The 25,923-nt window shown below is 40.2% G+C and overlaps 1 protein-coding gene across 1 annotated transcript in view; it reads left to right on the top strand.

The window, feature by feature from the left end:
* LOC126267410 (suppressor APC domain-containing protein 2) overlaps positions 1–25,923 on the top strand; it is a 96,705-nt gene that overhangs the window by 50,486 nt on the left and 20,296 nt on the right. The window contains exons 5-6 of the mRNA XM_049972639.1: positions 10,645–10,791; positions 24,034–24,237. Of these exons, the coding sequence (XP_049828596.1) occupies positions 10,645–10,791; positions 24,034–24,237 (351 nt within the window). The remainder of the gene's footprint in view (positions 1–10,644; positions 10,792–24,033; positions 24,238–25,923) is intronic.

Here is a 25,923-nt window from a genome sequence, read left to right as displayed (position 1 = left end):
TGCAGCGGCAGCCAGCGAGCCATTCTACTTGCCAACAGCTATTGATCTCACTGTGTTGTGTATGAATAAGATTGATTAAAATTTAGCTAAAGCCTACAGTGCAAAACAGGTAGCCAGATAGTGAGTTGAGACTGTGGGGGTAGGTGCCTGTTGCATATCAGGCGAAGCAACTCTTCGCGTCATTTCTGATGTTGCTATGAGTCTTATTCAACATATACTACTTTCAGTTACATGCACCCAAGGGACATTTTGTTGCCTTACTTTGGACCTAATCAGGAAAAGATGGAGACGAGGGGATGAGGTGGAAGTTGCCCCTAAGAAAGGAAAAAGTTCAGATTGTGAAATTTTCTAGTGGCTTCCTGTCTATGCGAACTCTTGGTCACAAGTCACTATTGTTTAGGTGCGATCCTGTCGAAAGTGTATGTTACTTCAAGGCTTACTTGACGAACTGGAAGTGTGTGTTCCCCCCCTGCCTATTCTATCCTCCTTATCCTTCTCCCCTCCCCACCGCTCCCCACATCTTGCAGTCAGAGATGCCACCGCACTTCTTGCTAGCTGAGCAGCTGCTGACGAGAGTGGCACGGAGGTGTGCGAAATGGCTTGTTTGGATCTCGGAGTATTCGAACAAGTTAACCGTTACACAAACAAATTGATCACCTAAGTCTTGGTTCATTAGTACACTGTCGGGGACTCGTGACTGTGGGCGTAAATAGCTGGCCACAAACGAGCAGATTTCCGTGATGGGCCAAAACCACTGGCACATTCCGCTGATATCTGACAGATTGGGCCCACAGATGTGGGGCCCATCGTTGGGCCTAGTCCCGCCGATCTGCCCACAGGTTGGGACAGATAGTGTGTAGTGTAAATTGGCAGACTTTCACGATTTACCTGCTGACTGAGGACTGTGGTGCATGCTCAATGGGTCAGAAGCCTTGAACGACAGATTTCAGGAGTTACCCCAAGTGCATTGTACAGTGAGCATTTTATTTATTGAAGTAGATTTTTCACATTTTGGAAGTATAACAGTCCAGTCGTATTAATGTGATCACAGCCTGTGTTCAATGTCAGCATGCAGTAACCATTCAAAGATGGCAGGTCGCAGCACTAGCAGTGGAGGCTACATAAAGTGAGTTGGTGGGACGCAGAAAACAGTGCAGCCATTCTTGTAATGTGGAAACAGAGCAATTTATCGAATAGCCAAATGGGCATTGTCATTAGCTTTGGAGACCAGGATGGAAGCAGTTCTGAAATGGCTAAGTTTGTAAACTGTTCGTGCGTCACTGTGGTTGTAGTATACTGTGCATGACAAAATGGTGCTATCCAAAACCAGTGCCGAGGCAACCGTGGTGCATAGGTGACAGGGATGAATGATAAATTTGTACATGTGAACAGAAGGACAACTGTTGAGCAACTGACTGCCCAGATGAACCATGGGGCTACCAGTAGTATCTTCTCAAAGACAGTTCAGTGACCGTTGCTGTATATGGGCCTTTGCAGTAGACACCTGGTTCATGCACCTATGCCGATTGATGTTCATCAGTGACAGGGGCTCGAATTTGGACAGCAGTACCGCAACTGAGCATCCACTGAGGTGGCCTTTTCAAATGAAATACATTTTATTCTCCATCGGACAGATGACCGTTGGTGTGTATAGCATTAAATATCTGAAAGCACACACCCTCCAACAATTGTGGAAAGGGTCCAGGCCAGAGGAGGGAGTGTTTTCCTGGTATTTTCTGGGTGCTCTCATCATTCTGGAAGGCACAGTGGATTAACACAAGTGTGCATCTAACCTTATGGACCATGTCCACCCCTACATGCAGTTTGTTTTTTTCCTCGGCTCTGTGGTATCTACCAGCAGGACAGTGCAACATATCCCGTAGCTTGCGGTGTTTGTGCACGGTTCGAGCACCAGGATGAGTTTGCCACACACCCCTGGCCACCTGACTCCTCGGATCTAAATCCAATCGAGATTATACGAGGCCCCCTTGATCAGGTTTGGGCACAGCACAGCACTGTCGGTACCCAACAGAGCCTAATTGACTCCCTTCCTACACATCTGTCGCAGCAGTCCGTGCAAGCTTTTGAAACGTGGTCACCTTAATGTGACTAGACAGTGTAGCTTATATATTCAAGAGAAAGTGTGGATTATGCTAGCAAGACAATTGTGGCAGTTACTGGTGATTTGTATTCTGTGTATTCATATATTTCTCAAAATAAATATATAACAACACCTCTAAAACAATGGACATAACACGATTGTTAATAGCCCACAATAATGCACATAATACAAGCAACATTTTATTGTCCCTCACTGTAGTGTTGCTTTATACAGTTCATCCCCCTTTTTACACTTCTTTGAGAGACCCACATCTTTCTGAGCTTATTTCTGAAATTGTTGAAGGTATTTTAAATGCTGTGGTCCACAGTTAGAATACTGTCTAGAAATGTTCCAGCCCTCTCTTTCTACACCCTATTTCTTACGTTATTGTTTGTGTAATGTTCACTGTCGGTTTTCACAAACAAGATAGTTCACCATAGAGCTACATAAGTTTTTCAGTGTGGTTGTGCTTCCAGCCCATTCAGTATATTTATAGCAACTAATCCATGCTGTCTCCTGAAAAACCACTCATTTGTCAATGGCAGATTTTGAGTAACACCTACATTTCTGCTGTTGCTATGTTAAAATTTGCTTATTTTGGTAAAACAAAGTGGAGTTTAAATAATGTCACCTTGCTAACATCCCGATGCAATTGAAATTTTGACAGAATCCTGAAAAGCTGTTTAATAAATAAAGAACTGAGGACAGTTCAGATCAAATGCTTATGAAGAATTACATTCTCATCATAGAAATAAACAAGTAATTTCTTCACTTCTCTTGTTGCAAAGCCACACAATTTCTCATTTCACCAGCTTTCAAAAACTCTTAAAAAATTACATCTTTCCATTACAAAAGTCTACAATTAGTCATATATCATGTTAGATAAGAAAGTTCTTCATGTTTATCGTACAGTGTTATACTCTGCTCTTTCCATGCTAACATTTGCCAAAATCTCATTATTAATCGCTATTCTGGATCTTTCACATAATGTTTAATTGTATAGTAAATGTTACTTATGAAGAATGTTTTGCTGCCTTTTTAAACAGATGTATTGTAGTAATTTCATTAATTTTCATGGGCAGTTTAATGTACTATTTTATTCCTTGATAGAATGTGCTTTTTTTTAGTTTTTTGTTTGTTTTTTCCTTGGTAAGTGAAGGTCCAAACTGGCTCTTTTTCCATGACTATGTATAGAACTGTTTGTGGAAGACCTAGTAGTGTTTTACCTGATATGCACAACAGATTTCTTGCCAGGAACAGGAATATAGAGATACTGATATTGTGAAAACATGAACTTTTTGGCAAGAAACATAATCGAGGTCCATATACTACTGGATTCATACACCGAGTTTTTCTGACTTTTTTTCAAAGAGGGAGCTGTGTTGCTCAGAGCTGGAGACTGTCTGGGAGATTTATCTGTTGATGAGATCAGTGGAGCAATTGGAAAGAAAAGTCTGGCAGTGTTGTAGTTATTGGTTTTGATGCATTTAGTGTTAGAGGTAATAGATTTATCATAGATGCCTAGGCTGTATGGAAAGAACTATCTGATGTGAAAGGGATTGAAGTTGTTGAATTGGGGACACCTGTTGCTTATAAGTTGGTTAAATGTTGTCTGAGGTTGTCTTCAATCATCTATACTACCAGTCCATAACACAGCTAGAGCATCTGAGCATCCAGCGCTGATGACTCAACCAAGAAAATAGAATTGTGTACAAAAGTAGCAGCGAGTAATGTGCAATAGATATTCAAGCCCATTCTCCAGCTCCCAACTGCAGTCAATAACAGCAAATAATGCCTATAATGTCTTTCTTCTTATGTGGTGGCAAGTCACTGTAGTAATGAGAGCACTGTCTATCAAAACACACTATTCTGTTGTGTACCAATGCATACAGAAACAGTTGGAAATTAGCTAGTGTACAATTGCTGCAAGATCAGCCGGGTGGGGAAATATTATAGGTGCTTTGTCACGTCCCTCCTCCTCCCCAAATCTGTTACTTTCTTATTGTGTCAGTGAGTAATAGTTCAGTGTTAGACTGAGTGATTAGGAAAGTCAGGAGCAGCAAGCTAAAATTGACAATGTGGATTAATCACTGTACACCTTCTTATTGCTTCATACCAGGCCTAGTAATTCACACGTACTTACACTAGCAGGAAGACTCATAGGATTTTGTATATGTGGTGTACCAGTTCCAATGTGTCACATTTTAACATATTATATTTTATTTCTTGTCAAAACTGAAACCATGTGTTTATCAAGCATCCTACCTTCTTCTTTAGGCATGGTGGGATACATGTTTTGAAGTTTATAGTTTTTGCATGTTCATTTGGCTGGCATATTGTAGTAAATGACAGCCTAGATATTTTGTTTGTTATTGTTTTATGGGACATTTTTGTCTCTTACATCCATGTGTCAATCTTAATTCATCCAAATAGTTTATATAGATTAGATAGCTTAAAAATGCAGTTAACATATCTTAATCATTTTAATTACATTGTTCAAATTAATGATATGAATATAATAGAGGGAAACATTCCACGTGGGAGAAATATATTTAAATCAAAGATGCTGTAACTTACCAAACGAAAGCGTTGGTATGTTGATAGAGACAATAACAAACACACACACATAGTTCAAGCTTTCGCAATCCACGGTTGCTTCATGAGGAAAGAGGGAAGGAGAGGGAAAGACGAAAGGATATGGGTTTTAAGGGAGAGGGTAAGGAGTCATTCCAATCCCGGGAGCGGAGAGACTTACCTTAGGGGGAAAAAGAGACAGGTATACTCTTGCTTGCGCGCGCGCGCACACACACACACACACACACACACACACACACACACACACACACACACATCCATCCATCCATCCATCCATCCATCCATCCATCCATCCATCCATCCGCGCATGTACAGACAAGCAGACACAGCAGCTTTGTTTTTCGATATAATTACATTGTTCCATTGACATGTGGAGACAGGCTCCAATAATCTTTCTATATGGAACACTACAAGAATACATCCATCACACATTTAATAAATATATCCAGTTACGCTTTTGCACATTAAATATCACTGTTACAGTTTGTAAAATAGGTAGAGAGATAAATTTCTTCTCATACCCAAGAAAATAAAAATTGCCCTTGTTTATTGACTTTTTATAATTCAGTTACTTGTTTCTTCCCCATCCATATGCCATTTTACAATGATATTGGAGACATTACCAGAGGGAGTTGAATGCAGCACAATATGACTCCGAGGACAGGATTTAGAAGGTGAGGTGTAACGGAAGAAGAGGGAGACAGGGAACAGGATGGTGTGAGCATAGAATCAGTCAAGTTAAGATCATGAGGCAAGGGTGGAGGTGGATGTGAGGAAGAGGCGAGTGTGAGGAAGAAGTGAAGGGAGATTGAGGTCTCAATGTAGTCAGCTGGGACGATGTAGCTGTGCAGTTATGTGTGTACTCTATAGCTCTAAAGAAGATTTTGTCCAAAAGCTAGCAACATTTTCAATCCTATTTATGCTGCCTACTGACAACTCACCGCCCCATTTATCCAGTGAATTGTTTTCTTCTGTGTTTGATTTGACAGTATTCTGAGGTTGCTTTTATTCAGGATTCCAATACACCAGATTATTCCCCACTCTTTTGGCTACAAAACTCTATTTTTTCAACATAATCTCCATTCAGTGTGATGGCCTTACGCCACCTTACTTGGAGGGCCTAAATGCCCGCATTGTACTGTTCTACTGGTCATCAATAACCTGCTCGTCGTCCACGTATTGCTTCCCGCAGAGTGCATCCTTCATTGGGCCAAACGGATGGAGGTCAGAAGGTGCAAGATCCAGGCTGTAAAGAAGGGGGGGGGGGGGGGAGTGATGAAGAACAGTCTATTGAGATTTTTTGTGAGCCCCTCTCAGTTCCACAGACTTGTGTGAGGCCTTGCACTGTCCTGGAGAAGGACAAATTCATTTGGTGTTTTTTTTTTTTTTTTTTTTTTTTTTGCAACAAACACATTGAAGTTGCTTCTTCAGTTTCCTGAGGATAGCACAATACAATTCAGTGTTGATCGTTGTACCATGATTGAGGAGAGCAAACAGAGTAACTTCTTCAGAGTCCCAGAAGACTCACCACAACTTTATTGTCTGAGGTTGTGGCTTTGAGCTTTTTCTACGGAGGAGATGTGGTGTGGCTACACTTTAGGGATTGCTGTTTTATTTTCTGGTTTGAAGTGATAAATCTGTGCTTCATTGCCTGTATGATGTTCAACAAAAAATTGTCACAATCAGCCTGACAACATGCAATCAATTCCTCGCAGATGGTCCATTGTTGCACTTTATGGTCTTTTGTTAGGCAGCAAGGAACACAGTGGGCATTCATCTTTGAGTACCACAAGTGGTGGATAAGTGTGTTAGCACTACCGCTGCATATTCCAACACTGCAGGAGTCACAGCTGTGTGCAGCCAGCCAGCACACAGGGGATCAAAGAGGTTTGTGTAACCGTGTTGTGGTGATGCGGATGCCTCGCCCGATGACTCACCGTACTTTTGTTCACTGCCAGGTCTCTCTTGATATTCTGAAAGTGCCTATGAATACCTGTGGTGCTCTGATTTTCTGCCAAAAAGCCCAGTGACCGCATTCCGCTTGGAAAGCTCCTCCATTACAGATGGTGTTTTGAAGGTGCCTTATAGAGCCGTCATTTCTTGGAACTTTATGAAACTATAGGGCTGAAGCGGGAATATTACTGTATGTCCCACAATTAATTCCAAATTTTTTCAACTGAAATTGACGGGGAGAAAAAAGTGTTATATTAATTATTAAATGCACCTTGTATTATTAAATGCACCTTGTATTTTCTGTCTGTAAGCTGAATTAATTGTTGCCCTTATGTGCTATGTTTCCTTATTGTATATCAACTCATTTTGAACATCCATGATGGTTTAAATTACCATTTCTGGCAGGAACTTCTGATGTTTTGATTATATCAGAATAATATTGGTCATAAGATGCCAAAGAAAGGTACTTCTGTAGTAATTTGTTTTGTAAATTTTTCACAGAAGAAATTGCTCATTTGGGATCTTTGCTGTCTTCACTCTCTGCCCTGTTTTCCAGATTAACGAGTAATTTGCCATTCCTGTTATTCCTAATGGTTTATGTTCTGTAGTTGATTCTGTATGTCTCCTGCATCAGAAACGGGACAACTATGTGAGAAGTGTTCAATGAATTCAAAAGCAAAATCTTACCCTAGGGTTGTTAAAAATCCGTAAAAAGTTTGGGTCCTGTGTAAAATCAGTCACTAGAACATTACTTCTACAAATACTCACTGACCATAATGGCACTGAAGCAAAGATGATAATGTTAAGGCCACAGTATTAAATGCAGTCCTTGGAAATTATTTCACTGTGTATTATTGTTCCTTTAATAAATTTATAAGGGTTCTTCTGATTGAGTTTTTCGAAAACTTGCAGCTTTAGTGACCATGTACTCTCTAAAAAAGCGATTAAAATCCATTGAGCGGTTGCACTGAATCTTTTCACACAAAGTAATAAAGCACTAAACTGGGAAAAAATTTCCCACAAGGTGACTCTCTTTGGGCTATCATGTTCTAAATTAAAGGCAATATTTAAGCATTTTATTGATAATATATTCTCAAAAATATCAACCAGTGTCTTGACACATTCATAATTTTGGCAAAAGAATTGTGATTGACCTATCCTTGAACAAAAACCACACACATTAAAATTGTAACAGTATGAGACTTTGCCTGTGTCACACTTTATTTGACACTCTACCTTGTTACCCTACATATTGTTTGCATGGCCCAGTTGCAATATCTGCTGCAGTAAGAATCTGTGTTCTCTTGGAATAAAGTAGTATGTTGTATGTTACGTGTAAAAGAAACATCGATGAATATTTTATAATATTATGTACATCAGTTTTAAACACTTGTTACAGTCATGGCCCCTACACTGTCTCCCTGTAGTTCAGAAGATCTCTTATGCTTATTTCTGGGACTCATTCCATGTTATCTGCCACCTAGGGGTCTGCTCTCTAGTATTAGGGCTCCCTCTAGAGAATATGAGTTAGTAGGATACCAAGACCAGCTGATGAAATAACCAGTAGGAGGCAAGAGACCTAGAGTAACACCAAGTGACAAATGGATCATTGGAATGAAGGAATCTTTGGAGAAGAGAAAAGAAGACAGGGGGAAAGTGGAAAGGGAAGATTGGTAGGAGGTCAGGAAAAGATGGAGAGAAGCTTCTGTTTCTAGCAGACTTGGTCTAGAGCTGTAAACTGTGGAAGATAATGAAATACTTATTAATCTAACTGCAACATCTATCCGCAATGGATCTACAAGATTCTGGGTGATACAAAACTAAACGTATAAGAAAGTTAACCTCTTGCTTGATTCTGTGAAATCTACAACAAATCATTATTATGAGGTTTGTTCAGTAAGTAATGGATCACTTTTTTTTCATACCAGGATGGTTTTATTCATGATTTAAATACACCCTATAGTTCTGTAATTCTTTGGCAATAAAAATCGTTTTTGCCATATAATCTCTGTTCAGTTCAATGGCTATACACCAACTTAATGTGAGAACCTGTATGTTGTCATTGTACCACTCTGTTGATCTGCTCTCAGCCAAGATCTTGCCGCAACAGTAACTTCGCTGTCATTGCTGTGGTGGTTCCCTCAGAGTCCATTCTTCAGTGGACCAAAAAGAAAAAAGTCAGAAGGTGAGAGATCCAGGCTGTAGAGAGGATGAGAATAAAAGGTCCACCAAAGTTTAGTGTGAGCAGACTTATGGGCGCTAGCACTATCATGGAGTAAGAGTGCATTCACATTTTGTGTTTTGTGGAATCGTTTCTTTAATCTCCTGATAGTCTCACAACCAATTTCAGAGTTGTTTGTTTGATCACAAAGGAGTACATCAAACAACAGAATAATACCCTCAGAGTCCCTGAGAAGTGTAGCCATGACTTTACTAGCCAAGTGTAATATTGTGAACTGCCCCATGGATTACTACTTTTGTTTTGGGCTCAAAGTGGTGAATCCATGTTTCATCGTGTGTGATGATGTTTAACAAGAAATCGTTGCTGTCAGCCTCATAACAAGCAAGTAATTTGACCCATGTGTTCTTTTTTCCTCTGTATGCTATTCAGTTGGAATTCAATGAACCGAATGGGTGCAAACCTTGGAATATGCTAACTGGTGGAGAAGTGTGTCAGCACTACCAATAGAGATATCAAGTTGAGCACTGAGTTTCTTGATTATTTTTCATTGGTCACCTCAAATAAGAGTGTTTGCATGTTGAAACATTGTATACATCACAGCTGTGTGCTGCTGGGCTGTGCACAGGAGCTTAAATTTCCTTCTTCTTGCTCTGTTGTCAACAGATATCTTGCTCAGCAACTTACCTTACTTTATTCACTGTCTGCTGTCATAGGCATTACATAAATGCGTATAAATATTTGTGGTGGTCTGGTTTATCGTTAAAAGAAGTCAATTGAACTGCTCTTTGCTTGGAGGAACACACCTCAGATAAGGACACCATTTTGGAGACTGGTTATAGCACTGCCATCTACTGGGAGCTATGAATAAACATGAGATCTTTAAGGATGTCACAAAGAAAACTACATTTTTTAAACCAAAAGTGGCCTTGCATTACATATTAAGTGCCACTCTTATAAGTTGTATCTCTTATTTATAGCAAAATTTTAAACCATTTGCTTCCGTTAAACATTCAACACTATAGCATGTCTTCCCTGCTGTTTTCTTTTACTGTGATTACTGAATGAAGCTGAACAGTGGTTAACACATCCTACTTGTATTCTATAAGAAAGTGACACAAATTCATCTCCAACTTCCATAACTGAAGCGATCCACGGCTTCCTTAAAAAACAATTGTTACAATGTTTCCTCCAAGTAACCTATGTCCATTTACGTTACTGCCTGACCTACATTAAACTTTTAATGTCTCATTCTTCTTAAGCCATTCTTCTATAAGAATCTGTGGTTGGAAATAACTTTGAAACGCCACTCATGGTTCATAACACACACAACATGTAAGATTAAAATCACCTGTTGCAAAATCATTTTATTCCATATAAACTGATATAAATTTGTTTATCACTATAACCATTAATGTTGTGAGTTTTAAAAAATTTTAATTGCTTGTCGTTTGTGTAACAAAAACAGTATTAACTCTTAGCTACAAATCTAATAACTTGATTTCTAGTCATTAGAATTAAGCAGTCTAAGGCATCATCACTTTTGTGTTTATCATCACAGGATTCTTAAATAAATAATAGAAATATATATTACTTTCCCTATCTTTATACTGTTACCTGTGGCTGAACAAGTGGACTCGGAGGTGAAATATTATATTTTTCTTTGGGACATATCTTTAAGTCCAGTCTTAATTATCTCAGCAGCCATGTTTCTTAGAGATTTTGTATGATGGTAAAGCATTCATTGGTCTGTTTCTACTCTGCTTACAGTTCTCAGTAGTTATTGTCATAACTGTTAAAATTCTATTGTTTGTAGCTCAAAAGGATGAAACAAATAGAGCAGGAAAAAGATGTGCTGATGCAAGGACTGCAAGCTGTTGAAAAAGCAAGGGACTGGTACCTCAAACAGGTTGCTGTCGTCCAAGAGAAGATGAAATACCTTGGTCGTATGGGTTCACATATGGTTTGTATCCATCCTTATTTTGTTGTTGTTTTGGAATGCATGAAATTCATTTGACATTGTGATACCCTATCTTATTCTATAATTTCTTACTTGAACTGAAAGTTCAGAATGAATGGATAGAATACTAAGAGTAAAAGAGAACTTTCTCCTTATGTTCTGTGTCCATATGAAAAATATATGTGAATTGACTTGAGAAAGCCTGTTTCTGCTTAATCTGTTACCTTGGACATGCAGACGTTATTATTGTCAGTTTCATAGAGAACTTAACAGAATTTCCTTAGTATTAATATTTTGAGATAAGGTCTCATGATTAGTTCTTCAGTAAGTTATTGCAGTTTTCAGAACAGGGCGGTTTAAAATTACACAAATAAAAGTTATTAGTCTTGTGTGTTGCAGTTTATTGTTCCTGGACCAGTTGCAGCACACACACATTCAATTAATATAAAATGCATTCAGGTAGAAGATGACAAAATATGCGGGGTAACTGATGAGCAAGATCGACTGCAGAAGAAAGTATCATCTAAGGACTTTGCAGAGTTTAAAAGAAAAGACTGATGCAACAGATCCTAGAGCTTAGAAAACTACAGATTTTTACAAAACAAAAATACCAAATTAGTTAAAGTAATTTAGGAAAGTAAGTTGAGTTGAAGATTCATACTCTACAATTGTATCACTTTAGTGGGAAACTGAAGTGAGAAATATTAGTGATGATAGTTCACGTTACAGACAAGGATTGGGTCCAGCCATGTAGCAGTGTGGAAGCAAACAAACCTCATGCATTACATAGCTCTTCCCTAAAAACACAGACTTGTCTAGTATAGCTGTAAACTTTTGGGGCACTATTTGGGAACTACTGTGTACTTAGAGAGAAAGTTACTCTTAATGTAATCATTCTGATTGTACTGTTTTTTAATGTCCTTTGCAGTGACTGAAAATATATGCTCTTGTCATAGCAATAACATGCTGTTGCCATTAAGCATATTAAATGCAATTTGTACACCTCTCCTTTAAAGAATGTGTTTTTTATTCATACCTCAATATACATTTATGTGCAAAACAAAAGTAACTTTCACATGATGTGTCATTGCCAAGTAACATAGCTCGATGAAACTTGGACAATACATAGAAAAAACTGTTACAGTATTGTATAGTATAGAAGGTCATTGAAAGACATACACAGTGAGACAATGATTAAACAGAAGTCACCGTGAGTTATGATGGTCCCAAGGACATTACAAAAGGTAGGATGGTTTTTGTTGTGAATGTAGTAACTGAAAGCTACCCTTAATTCAGCCCAAACATCTATGGCATCAGAAAAATGTTTCCTTGCTACAGCCCCTTGATGATGGTCATAAGTCATTGCATGCTATGATTATTAAGTAAACACTTCCTGTGACAGGATGGCATTATAACAATGAAGTAGCAATGCAATGTTGTTGTTGTTGTTGTGGTCTTCAGTCCTGAGACTGGTTTGATGCAGCTCTCCATGCTACTCTATCTTGTGCAAGCTTCTTCATCTCCCAATACCTACTGCAACCTACATCCTTCTGAATCTGCTTAGTGTAGTCATCTCTTGGTCTCCCTCTACTACTTTTACCCTCCACACTGCCCTCCAATACTAAATTGGTGATCCCTTGACGCCTCAGAACGTGTCCTACCAACCGATCCCTTCATCTGGTCAAGTTGTGCCACAAACTTTTCTTCTCCCCAATCCTATTCAATACTTCCTCATTAGTTATGTGATCTACCCATCTAATCTTCAGCATTCTTCTGTAGCACCACATTTCGAAAGCTTCTATTCTCTTCTTGTCCAAACTATTTATCGTCCATGTTTCACTTCCATACATGGCTACACTCCAAACATATACTTTCACTTTGATGCATGGGACTTGAAGTCCTAAATATTATACAGTCATATCTAACTAACTTTCCTGTGCCTTGATAGTCTATTTTTAGTATCACTGCTGATAGAAACATTTCAAGACATCCTGTTTCTATTCGTAGTTCTCCACAAAAGGTAATCTTCAGAGTACTGTCTGATCTAAGGGTAGGAACTGAAGTTAACTGTGTGATTGTTGGTGTGGAACTAACTGATTGCCTGCAACACAAAGTGTTTCAAGACTGTCAGCAGAAGGATATCCGTGTCCACCAGTGCAAGTTGAAAGCAAAGTAGGCCAAAGTTGACAGTGTTCCCTATTGCCTCTCCACACTATCAGTGAACATACAGGGTGTTTCAAAAATGACCGGTATATTTGAAACGGCAATACAAACTAAACGAGCAGCGATAGAATTACACCGTTTGTTGCAGTATGCTTGGGACAACAGTACATTTTCAGGCGGACAAACTTTCGAAATTACAGTAGTTACAGTTTTCAACAACAGATGGTGCTGCAAGTGATGTGAAAGATATAGAAGACAACGCAGTCTGTGGGTGCGCCATTCTGTACGTCGTCTTTCTGCTGTAAGCGTGTGCTGTTCACAACGTGCAAGTGTGCTGTGGACAACATGGTTTATTCCTTAGAACAGAGGATTTTTCTGGTGTTGGAATTCCACCGCCTAGAAAACAGTGTTGTTGCAACAAGACGAAGTTTTCAAAGGAGGTTTAGTGTATCCAAAGGACCGAAAAGCGATACAATAAAGGATCTGTTTGAAAAATTTCAATGGACTGGGAACGTGACGGATGAACGTGCTGGAAAGGTAGGGCGACCGCGTACGGCAACCACAGAGGGCAACGCGCAGCTAGTGCAGCAGGTGATCCAGCAGCGGCCTCGGGTTTCCGTTCGCCGTGTTGCAACTGCGGTCCAAATGACGCCAACGTCCACGTATCACCTCATGCGCCAGAGTTTACACCTCTATCCATACAAAATTCAAACGCGGCAACCCCTCAGCGCCGCTACCATTGCTGCACGAGAGACATTCGCTAACGATATAGTGCACAGGATTGATGACGGCGATTTGCATGTGGGCAGCATTTGGTTTACTGACGAAGCTTATTTTTACCTGGACGGCTTCGTCAATAAACAGAACTGGCGCATATGAGCAACCGAAAAGCCCCATGTTGCAGTCCCATCGTCCCTGCATCCTCCAAAAGTACTGGTCTGGGCCGCCATTTCTTCCAAAGGAATCATTGGCCCATTTTTAAGATCCGAAACGATTACTGCATCACGCTATCTGGACATTCTTCGTGAATTTGTGGCGGTACAAACTGACTTAGACGACACTGCGAACACCTCGTGGTTTATGCAAGATGGTGCCCGGCCACATTTGCACAGCCGACATCTTTAATTTCCTGAATGAATATTTCGATGATCGTGTGATTGCTTTGGGCTATCCGAAACATATAGGAGGCGGCGTGGATTGGCCTCCCTATTCGCCAGACATGAACCCCTGTGACTTCTTTCTGTGGGGCCACTTGAAAGACCAGGTGTACCGCCAGAATCCAGAAACAATTGAACAGCTGAAGCAGTACATCTCATCTGCATGTGAAGCCATTCCGCCAGACACGTTGTCAAAGGTTTCGGGTAATTTCATTCAGAGACTACGCCATATTATTGCTACGCATGGAGGATATGTGGAAAATATCGTACTATAGAGTTTCCCCGACCGCAGCGCCATCTGTTGTTGACAATTGTAACTACTGTAATTTCGAAAGTTTGTCTGCCTGAAAATGTACTGTTGTCCCAAGCATATTGCAACAAACGGTGTATTTCTATCGCTGCTCGTTTAGTTTGTATTGCCGTTTCAAATATACCGGTCATTTTTGAAACACCCTGTACATGATGTTCTGGAGGAAGTGACATGGAGCAAGGAAGTGGCAACAAGCAGAAAGAAGTCTGGAATTGTGAGCACCATATGGAGACTGCTGCACAGAATGGAGAGACACAAGGCGAGTGGTTGTGCCTATCTGGTGGTGTCCTCTTGTAGTACTTGTTGAGTACTTCTTGCTTAAGTACACAACAGTTCTTTGACAGGGCATTGCATTCTGTCCAACAAATTTCCATTTTGGCTGCTGGTTGGTAAGAAATTCTTGTGATAGGGTGTTCTAGTCCTCCACGAGTATGGTTAGCAACAAGTCAGGATTAAATGCAACTGTGAAAAGACGTATGTGGGGAAGGAGTACAATATTGCAGTCATGCTGCCCAGTGAGCGTACTGTGGTCACAGTTATCAACTGCGCTGGTGGATGGATGGAATGCCCTACCACAAGAACTCCTTACCAACCAAGTAGCCAGCATGGGAGCACATTGCAGAGTATTCATTGCCATCTCTGGTGATCACACACCCTATTAAGAACCATGTCCCATCTTCTGTAATTTCCAGGGGTCCATCATAAATTGTGGTGACTTCACTGTAATTATTGTCTTTGAATAAAAGTCATTTCTATTTATCTCACTGTGTATTTCTTTCAGTTATTTTTTGTACTATACCACAGCATTTATTATTACGTATAGTCAAGTTAGTTAGTTGAGCTATGTTACTTGACAGTGACACATCATGCAAAAGTTATTTTCGTCTGTACATTTGGGACATTGGTTTAATTTTTTTCAAGAATATTATAAGTAGTTAGAGGTACTTCTTTCACTAATCTAGATACTATATGAAACAGTTACTAGAGGCTGCTGTATGAGTCAAGTGCCAGAAATAATTTGTTTGTTGTGTTGTGATTTTCTTACTTTCAAGTAACTCTGGGTTCTTAAATCAAAATTTCATAACTAGTCTTTTAAAAACTGTCAACACCAAATGACAAAATTTAATTTGTTTTGTTCAGACATCTTATTCTTTGAGTTCTCCATAAATGGTCAGTTAGAAACTGCTCCAAATACCAAACTGTTGCACTCATATCTCACGCAAGTAGAATTTTGCTCTACATTGTGAACTGCCATTTCAAGCCATGCATTTAGCCTCACATAACAACAAATAATTGAGAAATCACAAGAGTTCTGTGTTAGTGTTTTCCTGTTTTCATGGCAAGAGTAAATCCTTTGACTGTGTTGTCTGGGAATAGTTGTGGCGGGTGCTTGCAGAATTCAGTTCCCACCACACTTGATAGCACTAATCAGAAGTATATGTGATAGTCACCACACAGCTCTGAACACAAGTGCTGGAATGTCTGATTTCTTCAATATATCAAAAGATGTCGGACAGATTTGTGTCCTACCCTCAGTTGTACAACATCTGTGCAGAACACCTCATTAGGAATGCCTTTGATGGTTGGACTAAAGGCATCTCAATTCATGCAACAACTATTAACAACCTCTGATTTACTGATGACACCATGCTTTCAGCCAGCATTGAAGATGAACTTAGTGAGCTACTAACAAAAGTAAAGAGCATTAGTCCTGCATATGTCTTAGATATCAATCTCAGAAAGTTGAGACTCATGATAATTGATTGTGGAGCACAGGTCCAACTCGCAGGTCAATTAAAGGAATGGAAGTTGTGCGTTCTTTCGCCTGTCTTGGGCCAGCCATCTGTGACCTGGGAAGTTGTGAAGATGAGATAAGAAGACAGGGCAGTTGGCTATAAAAAGGCTCTCCAAGATCTGGGACAGCAGAGCGATAATGAACAGCACAAAGATCCAGCATCTTTTTCTGGTGATGAAACATAGACTTTCAAAGCAAGCAGCATAGTGATGCGTTTTAACTTTAGTACCAGTACAGGTTGCCGAACATAAAATGAATCAAAAGAAGAACTAGTGTCTCTTTAGCAACTTGTAACTTTCTTGTCACATCAGCCAAAAATTTCCAGTTTTTTGGCCATATTGTGAGAAGAGAAGGAGAAAATTTAAAGAAAATAATCAGTGAAGAAAAGATCACTTGCATGAGAGCAAGGGGGAGACCAATGACCAAATCAAGACCTCCAATCTACCTCTTCAGCAGGCTTTAAGAGAAGCTGGAACCACCCATGATGGAGATACTTGGTTCATGTCATGACGCTTAGGAAGGGTGGGAATTGTAGAGGGAACAGGGGTGGATGGCAGAGAAGCGGGTTTTAGTAGAGACAGAGGGAGTAGACAAAATATGGTAAAATGGTAAGTAAGTGGGGGAGTGGGATGAAGGGTGGTGTGGGAAGAGGATTGGGGGGGGGGGGGTAGGGAAGGTGGAGGGGGAGAAATAGAGATAATGGTATATTGGTATACTATATTATGTAGCTAATCATACATTGCAGCATTACATGAATATTTCTTAATTTCATATTAATATAGTCTTACTAATTATAGTGTGTGAAGATCTAAAGCATACACAGTAGATTTTCTTTTTCTGTGTGTGCAATCAATATATTCATTTTACAAAAAATTAAATAAGAAATCTATCAAAAAGTTTTAAGAACTATTGAACATTAAAATTACTATATATTGTTGAAAGGTTATATAAGCTATTTTCTTATCTTATAGCTGTAGTACGTTGAGACTTATGTGGCCCTGCTAAAATCAAGCATACAGTCACAGGTTCAGTAAAGTCATTACATGTGCAATAGGGACTTAAGATTACAACTAGGTGGTGTTTATAGCCCAGTAGTTTAATAAAAGAAAAACTGAGGAATTTGGAGGTGGTGGGAGAGATTGGGGAGGGGGGCAGGGAGGTGAGAAATATGATGAATGTTAGATAATACATTAGTATGCTACACTGTGTACATGACCATATATTTTAGTATTGCCAAAATATCCATATAATTTCATGTAAACTGATCTTAATAATTATGTAATGTGAAGATATGAAGCATACATAACTTGTAAGCATTCTTGAAATGACATACCAGTACATTCATTTTACAGATGGTAAAATAAGAATTCTATTAAAATTATTTGGCGGTTATTAAAAATTAATAAAAATATTGAAAGGCCCTTTAGGACATATATGAGGGGCAGTCAAAGAAAACCAAACACCTGCTGCTGTGGCACCATGGAATGATTCCATTCAAAGGTAATCACCACATGCGTTAAGATATTTATCCCACTGGAAGCTGAGACAATCAGTTTTTGTTTCTCAGCATGCAGTTAGCCGCTGACAGATCCACAACCACATGAACTCCTGCTCTTCTTCATCCAACTGAAACCAACATTCATGCATGTCCTTCTTCAAGTTGCCAAAGATGTGAAAATCACACAGTGATCCAGGATGTATAGAAGATTTTGCAGTGTTTCCCAACCAAATTGCTGAAGTGTAGCCTTCATCTGATTGGCAGTGTGGCAGTGGGCAGTATAGTGCAACAGAATAAGGCTGTCTGACAGCATTCCTGGGCATTTTGGCCTTACGGTGCATTGCAGTTCCTGCAAAGTATCTTCATAGTGCCGGGCATTGTTTGAGGTTCGACACTGAGGGAACTCAACAACCAGAGGGCTCTCGCAGTTGAAGAAGGTCGTCATGACCTTACCGGACCTTGTTTGAACATTTTTGGATTCCTTTGGTGTGGGAGATATGGGATGTTTCCACTGTTGGCTGTGCCATTTACCCTCAGGCTTGAAATGTGGCACCATGTAAGGTCACAATGACCTCCTTCGACTGCAGGGTCCTCTGCTTGTCAAGTTCCTCGAGCATGGAACCACGATCAATGCACAGCCCTATGGCAACACTGTGCAGAAACTGCAATGCACCATAAAGTCAAAACGCCCAGGAATGCTGTCAGCTGGAATCATCCAGTTGCACAGTAGGGCCCACCCCAACACTGCCAATCAGATGAAGGTTACACTTCAACGATTAGGTTAGGAAACACTACAACATCCTCCATACAGCCTGGTTTGTTCACTGTGTGATTTTCACATCTTTGAGAACTTGAAGAAAGATACATGTGGATGTCATTTTTAGTTGGATGAGGAAGTGCAAGAGTGGATGCAGCTGTGGATCCGTCAGCAGCCAACCATGTTCTACATAACAGGAATAGATCGTCTCATCCCCCAGTGGAATAAATGTCATAATGTGTTGAGATAACTTTGAGTGGAGCTATTCCATGGTCCAATTGTGGCAGTTGTTCAGTTTACATTTGACTGCCCCTTATACTTCCATTCCCTTATACTTCCATTACGTAGTTTCTATGTAAGTATTGACTTATCCTATACAGCTCTGCTAGATTCCAGCCTATAGTCACTGGTTGAATGGTGTCATTACTTAGACAATATGGACCTTGGATTGCAACATGCTAGTGTTCGTAGCCCTGTAATTAAAATGACATATCAATACATTCATTTTGCAAATAGTAAAATAAGGACGTTTTAGAATTAGTAGAAATTTATTAAGAGATTAAAAAATAATAAAAATTTTGGAAGATGCTATATGATATAAACTCTCATTCTGAGTGCAATGCTATGATGTCATAGCCACTACAAGCATTAAATGTGATTATAGCGAGTTATTTAGTGAATTTTTAATTCCATTCATTGCCAGTTGTCACTGCTGAGCAAGAGAAATAATGTGTAGGATGCACCCTTTCTTCAGGCCCAAAACACTTGTATGCGTGCCCTGCAGCTGTCCTGTGGAACCAGAAATAATGCAATACCCGTCTGTGCCCATATATACCAGTTTATCATCTCCAGTCCACTTCCTTCCTCACCTCCCCTTTCTCCCACCTCCAATTCCAACCCCCTCCCAATCCCCTCAATGTTTCTGTTATGAAACCCGTTTGGAATCTTAGATCCGTATTGTGTATGTAATCACATACCTGAACCTGTGAGTGTATACTTGATTTTAGCAGAACCACATGTGTTAAGTTAGTCTGTGTACTAGCTCTATAATGTAAGCATATATATTATATAACCTTTCAGTACTATATAATAATGCTAATGTTCGGTAGCTCTTAATATTTTTTGATAGATTTCTTATGTCATTATATGTAAAAGAAATACATCAGTTTGTCACCTCAAAAAATATATACAGAACCCATGTGTATGATGTAAGACTAAAGTAAGACTGAATTAATATGAAGCAGATGAATATTCATGTTGTGCTGCAGTGTATGATTAGGTACATAATACAGCACACCACTCTACCATTTTTAACAAATAAGGAATAGGATAGATTGCTACTCAGCATAAAGATGGGCCATTTTTATGGTGAGTGGCAATCTCTCTTATTCTGTATATTGTTGTTATTCCTACCTGGAGTTTCCATTGTTTAATATATAATTGTTCGTCTATTCTTTCCCCTCCAACCCTATCTGCTGCACATCCCCCTCTGAACATCCCAGTCCTCCCCTAACCACCCTCCACCTCATCCCCCATGTCCCCCAACGTATCATCATTGGTCTAACCACCTTTCTCCTTACAACCCTCTCCTGCTGTCACCCCTCAATCCCATATCCATCATCCTACCATCTATTGTCTGTTCCTCCCTTTCTCCCCTACAGTCCCCCTGGCACCCAATGCCCTTTCTCCTGTACAATTCTTCCTCCCTCTCCTCCTATGTTTTATTGTGGACAAGAATTTTGTGGTGTGTCTACAATGGAGTATTGCATCGTGTCTCTATCAGAGGCTGTTATGAGCTTGTATTATAAGGTTGTGGTTAAGTGCTTAGCTAACTAAATAATCCCTTTTACTTTCCTTGGTATTGCCTTTGCTGGTCTATAGATCATGCGGCTACCCTCCCGACCTGGTACAGAATCAGATAACCAGAGCCACTTCCTCATCCCCTCAAACCCAGAACCTCTCACAGAAGAACCCCAAAAGTGCCCCACTTGTGACAGGATACTTCCCGGGACTGGATCAGACTCTGAATGTGGCTCTCCAGCAGGGATACGACTTCCTAAAATCCTGCCCCTAAATGAGATCCATCCTTCATGAAATCCTCCCCAAACCACCTTCCCTACCCTCTGGCTCCTACCCTTGCAACCACCCCCGGTGTAAAACCTGTCCTATGCACCCTCCCACCACCATCTACTCCAGTCCTGTAACCCGGAAGGTGTACACGATCAAAGGGAGAGCCACGTGTGAAAGCACCCACGTGATTTACCAACTGACCTGCCTGCACTGTGACACTTTCTATGTGGGAATGACCAGCAACAAACTGTCCATTTGCATGAATGGACACAGGCAGACGGTGTTTGTTGGTAATGAGGATCACCCTGTGGCTAAACATGCCTTGGTGCACGGCCAGCACATCTTGGCACAGTGTTACACTGTCCGTGTTATCTGGATACTTCCCACCAACACCAACCTATCCGAACTCTGGAGATGGGAACTCGCCCTTCAGTATATCCTCTCTTCTCGATATCCGCCAGGCCTCAACCTCCGCTAATTTCAAGTTGCCGCTGCTCATACCTCACCTGTCTTTCAACAACTTCTTTGCCTCTGTACTTCCGCCTCGACTGACATCTCTGCCCTTACTCTTTGCCTTTAAATATGTCTGCTTGTGTCAGTGTATGTGCGGATGGATATGTGTGTGTGTGCGAGTGTACACCTGTCCTTTTTTCCCCCTAAGGAAAGTCTTTCCGCTCCCGGGATTGGAATGACTCCTTACCCTCTCCCTTAAAACCCACATCCTTTCGTCTTTCCCTCTCCTTCCCTCTTTCCTGAAGAAGCAACCATCGGTTGCGAAAGCTAGTAATTCTGTGTGTGTGTTTGTGTGTTTTGTTCATTGATATGATGTAAATAAAATAGAAAGAAACTTCCACATGGGAAAAATATATTAAAAACAAAGATTCCAAGAGTTACCAAGCGGGAAAGTGCCGGCAGACATGCACAATGAACAAAACAAACAAACACACACACAGAGAATTACTAGCTTTCGCAACCGATGGTTGCTTCTTCAGGAAAGAGGGAAGGAGAGGGAAAGATGAAAGGATGTGGGTTTTAAGGGAGAGGGTAAGGAGTCATTCGAATCCCGGGAGCGGAAAGACTTCCCTTAGGGGGAAAAAAGGACAGGTATACACTCGCGCACGCACACACACACACACACACAAGCAGACAAATATGTCATTAGGGGGAAGTCTTTCCGCTCCCGGGATATAAGAAACTTCCACCATAATTTACTTGTCCATCAACCCTGCTCATATATTTCCTGAGTCAATGACATTAAATAGGTTAATAAGCAATATTAGATGCACTATATGGTGTTAATTTCAACATCAAATTGCTGTGTGCTAACTTAGTGTCATGTTTATCAAGAAGATCGTTCATTCCTTTCATCACACTCTTTTTACCCCATAGAGTTTCCACCTATGTAACTGCCTCCAGGATGTTACCAAATTTGCCACAATCTGGCACTATTGGGATCTTTCACATGTGTGCTGGTTGAGAAATTATAGATCACATACACAGGATCATTTTTTGTTAAGGAAAAGAATTCTTTTGAATCATAATTTGTGAGATACATGTGTAAGACATCCATAAGATTCTGAAAATAGATACAACAATAACTCAAATTACATTTTATGAAAGATATATTAACACATTTACAGTAGGTTTTAAAACAGTGCCCTGAGGCTCATTACATGTTTGAGAACTTTTACAATGATCAACCAACTATGTCAACAATGGTAGCAGTAGGGATTAAGCTGTAAAATAAATAACTGATTTTGGCAATAAACGAAGCTCTGGCGTCAATTTGAACATTTACACCTCACTATTGAGATGCTTTCTCCTGCACCCTCAAATAAACAAAAAGAAGGGAGTCATTAAATCAGGTAAATACATTGATATACTGGGCACATAACATGTCCTGCATGATCCATCCAATGTGTCTCGAAGTCACACTTAGCAGATAGCTTCAATACTTAAATGTTTAGGGCTCCATCATTTTTCACCCAGAGGTTGCACATAACAAGTCATACAGTGTGCAGATGATACAGATTTATATGTGAGGTATGTCTAAACTGATTGTCAACTGATCTATTAAATGCACTGGAAGATGTACAGCTCTGGAAGATATTACCAACCATTCCAGCCCAAATGTTTACAGGAAACCCTAGTCATTAAGATCTAACATCAGTGGCATGTGTGTTCTGTATTCCCAACTATTACTATCTGTACTGCCGATATAAATAGCACATGTAAATTGGTCTTCAGCTCTGAATTATAAATTTGTGTAGAAGGTAGCATCATTTGCAGTTTGGTGAAGAAAACACTACACAGATTCCAAATAAAGTGCAAAAATGAGTGGTTCTATGTCTGTGACATCTGAAAGTAGTACATGTTTGGTTACACTTGTGATAGCAAATGTCACAGAAAACGTGTGCTTGTAGATATGGCACATGATTATGATAGAGCTTGAACAATTCATAATATGTGTTGGATCCAAAATTAACATGGACACAACTTGTGTTTTGAAACCCTTGAGCCTTAAAAGTAGAATGATACTTACTTAAGAGTTGGCTTTATTGTGCTGTGAATCATGACCAATGTGCCTTACTCACACACTTTACTTACAAACAGTGAGCATAAAAGACATGTTCCTTAACATTATCTGCTACAAGTGATCTATTGTCCACCATATTGTTCCACCATATATTGGCGTTAGTAGTCCTAACACTTGCACCACTCTTTAAGCTGATGCTGAATCAGAGAATACCACATTTCATTCCATGGTAACTGTTGTACTGAGCTAAAGTGTCTTTGTGCACAAATTTGTTGAGTAATGTTGCGAGTTTCTCAAAGCTGAAGGGTAAAATCAGCAGTACTAGTTTGCTCCAAAAAGTGGACAAAGAGTTGTTACTACAGTTGAAAATTGTATTGTTTTCTTCATATTTTTCTACTGTTCTCATTGCTTGTTTTTTTTCTTTTCTGTCAGGACCTGTAGAGATATATGTGTAAATGTACAGTTCGACATTTGTATTTACAGTGTTTCACCAGAGTTAAAATAATAATAATAATAATAATTATTATTATTATTATTATTATCATCCCAATGTTGACTTCATCACCATTTTCAGAACTCGTATTTGACATACATAGTTTTAATTTTGCAATAATATCAGTTAAATCAGTCCTTCAATAATTTCTTCTCAGTAGTGCAGTGTTCTCCATTCAGAAACACAAGTGCACACACACACACACACACACACACACACACACACACACACTCTCTCTCTCTCTCTCTCTCTCTCTCTCTCTCTCTCTCTCTCCCCCTCCCGCTCCCTCCCCCTTTTTTTGTAACTATTTGGTATTTCACACATTGTTCTTTTCTGTAATTTCACGATTCACAGCCTCAGAAATTAATTTCCTTAATTCAAAATATACACTTTTGGTTCTAGTACTTAAACAGTCATGGGAAAAATGTAAAGCATTTTTTGTATTTTTTTTATTTTACAACTACAGGAACAGTGGACAGAAGCCCAGCAGGAACGTTTAGAACTTCAACGTGCTCGTGTCTTGGAAGTCAATAGGCATCTGGCTACTTTGACAGAGAGCTGGGAACGTGGTGGACTTCCACTTCATATGAATTTGGCAGTTCATCATACAAGCCCACCCTCTCATGATATTCTGGCTCGACTTAAACAACAAAACCATCTTCTGACTGAGGTAAGCTAGTCAACAATTAGTTCCACTCCAGTCCTACTAAATTGAGTTTACATACAAACTGAGAAATTCAAACCAGTGGGGCATTTGTAAACAAGGCATCCATTCCAAAATATTTGGATCTATATTATTAAGATGGCTGCTAAATTTGGTTAAATTCCATGCATGTAATGGATACTTATCTGCCATACACGTGAACTAGGAGTGAGGAGCTTTACTCAGTAGAGCTTCGTCATCGATAAGAATTACCGAGAGTAGCATTTATTGCAATTGTTATCTTTTGGTTCAGACCTGGTTTGTATTATCCAACACCAAGTGGATTTTCAAACAATGGAAAATCCAGGATGGAATGTAACAATATTAGAGAAGGACAGTTGCCACTCACCATATAGCAGATATGCTGAGTCGCGATAGGCACAACAAAAAGATTCACACAATTATAGCTGTTGGCCATTAAGGCCTTTGTTGGCAATAGAAACACACACACACACACACACACACACACACACACACACACAAATGCAACTTGCACACACGCGTCTGCAGCGTCAGACAACTGAAACCACACTGTGAGCAGCAGCACCAGTGCATGATGGGAATGGCGACTGGGTGGGGGTAAGGAGGAGGCTGGGGTGGGGAGGGGAAGGGATAGTATGATGGGGGTGGTGGACAGTGAAGTGCTGCAGTTTAGACGGATGGCAAGAGAGAAGGTGTGGAGGAGGGGGGGGGGGAGGTAAGTAGCAGGAATGAGAGAAATAAAAAGAAATTAACCCTTTAACTGTAGATACGTTCAGAGTACCAGGTAGAAGGCCTGGTGTCACGTATAAACACGTTTAGAGCACACAGGGACAGGTACAAAGGCGGGTGCGTTAACACATCCAGAGCAGTTAAAGGATTAAAAGACTGGGTGTGGCGGTGAGATGACGGCTGTTTAGTGCTGGAATGGGAACAAGGAGGGGGCTAGATGGGTGAGGACAGTGACTAATGAAGGTTGAGGCCAGGAGGGTTACAGGAGCATAAGATGTATTGCATGGGAAGTTCCCACCTGCACAATTCAGGAAAGTTGGTGTTGCTGGGAAGGATTCATATGGCACAGGCTGTGAAGCAGTCATGAGAGATATCATGTTTGGCAGTGTGTTCAGCAACAGGGTGGTCCACTTGTTTTTTGGCCGCAGTTTGTCAGTTGCCATTCATGTGGACAGACAGCTTGTTGGATGTCATGCCTACATAGTGGTTGCAGCATAGCTTGTAAATCACATGACTGGTTTCACAGGTAGCCCTGTCTTTGATGGGATAGGTGGTGATAGTGACAAGAATGCAATAGGTGGTGATGGGAGAATGTATGGGACAGGTCTTTCATCTAGGTCTATTACAGGGATATGAGACATGAGGTAAGGGAATTGGAGCAGGGGTTGTGTAGGGATGGACAAGTATTTTGTGTAGGTTCAGTGGAAGGCGGAATACCACTGTAGGAGGGGTGGGAAGGATAGTGGCAGAACATTTCTCATTTCAGAACACAACGAGAGGTAATCGCAACCCTGGCAGAGAATTTAATTCAGTTGCTCCAGTCCCAAATGGTACTGAGTTACGAGGGGAATGCTCTTCTGTGGCCAAACTGTGGGACTTTGGGAAGTGGTGGGAGATTGGAAAGATAAGGCATGGGAGATTTGTTTTTGTACAAGGATGGGA

Source organism: Schistocerca gregaria, chromosome 4 (assembly GCF_023897955.1).
Source record: "Schistocerca gregaria isolate iqSchGreg1 chromosome 4, iqSchGreg1.2, whole genome shotgun sequence".
Classification (NCBI taxonomy): domain Eukaryota; kingdom Metazoa; phylum Arthropoda; class Insecta; order Orthoptera; family Acrididae; genus Schistocerca; species Schistocerca gregaria.
Note: the sequence above shows the minus strand (reverse complement) of the source record. Positions and strands in the feature narration are given on the sequence as shown.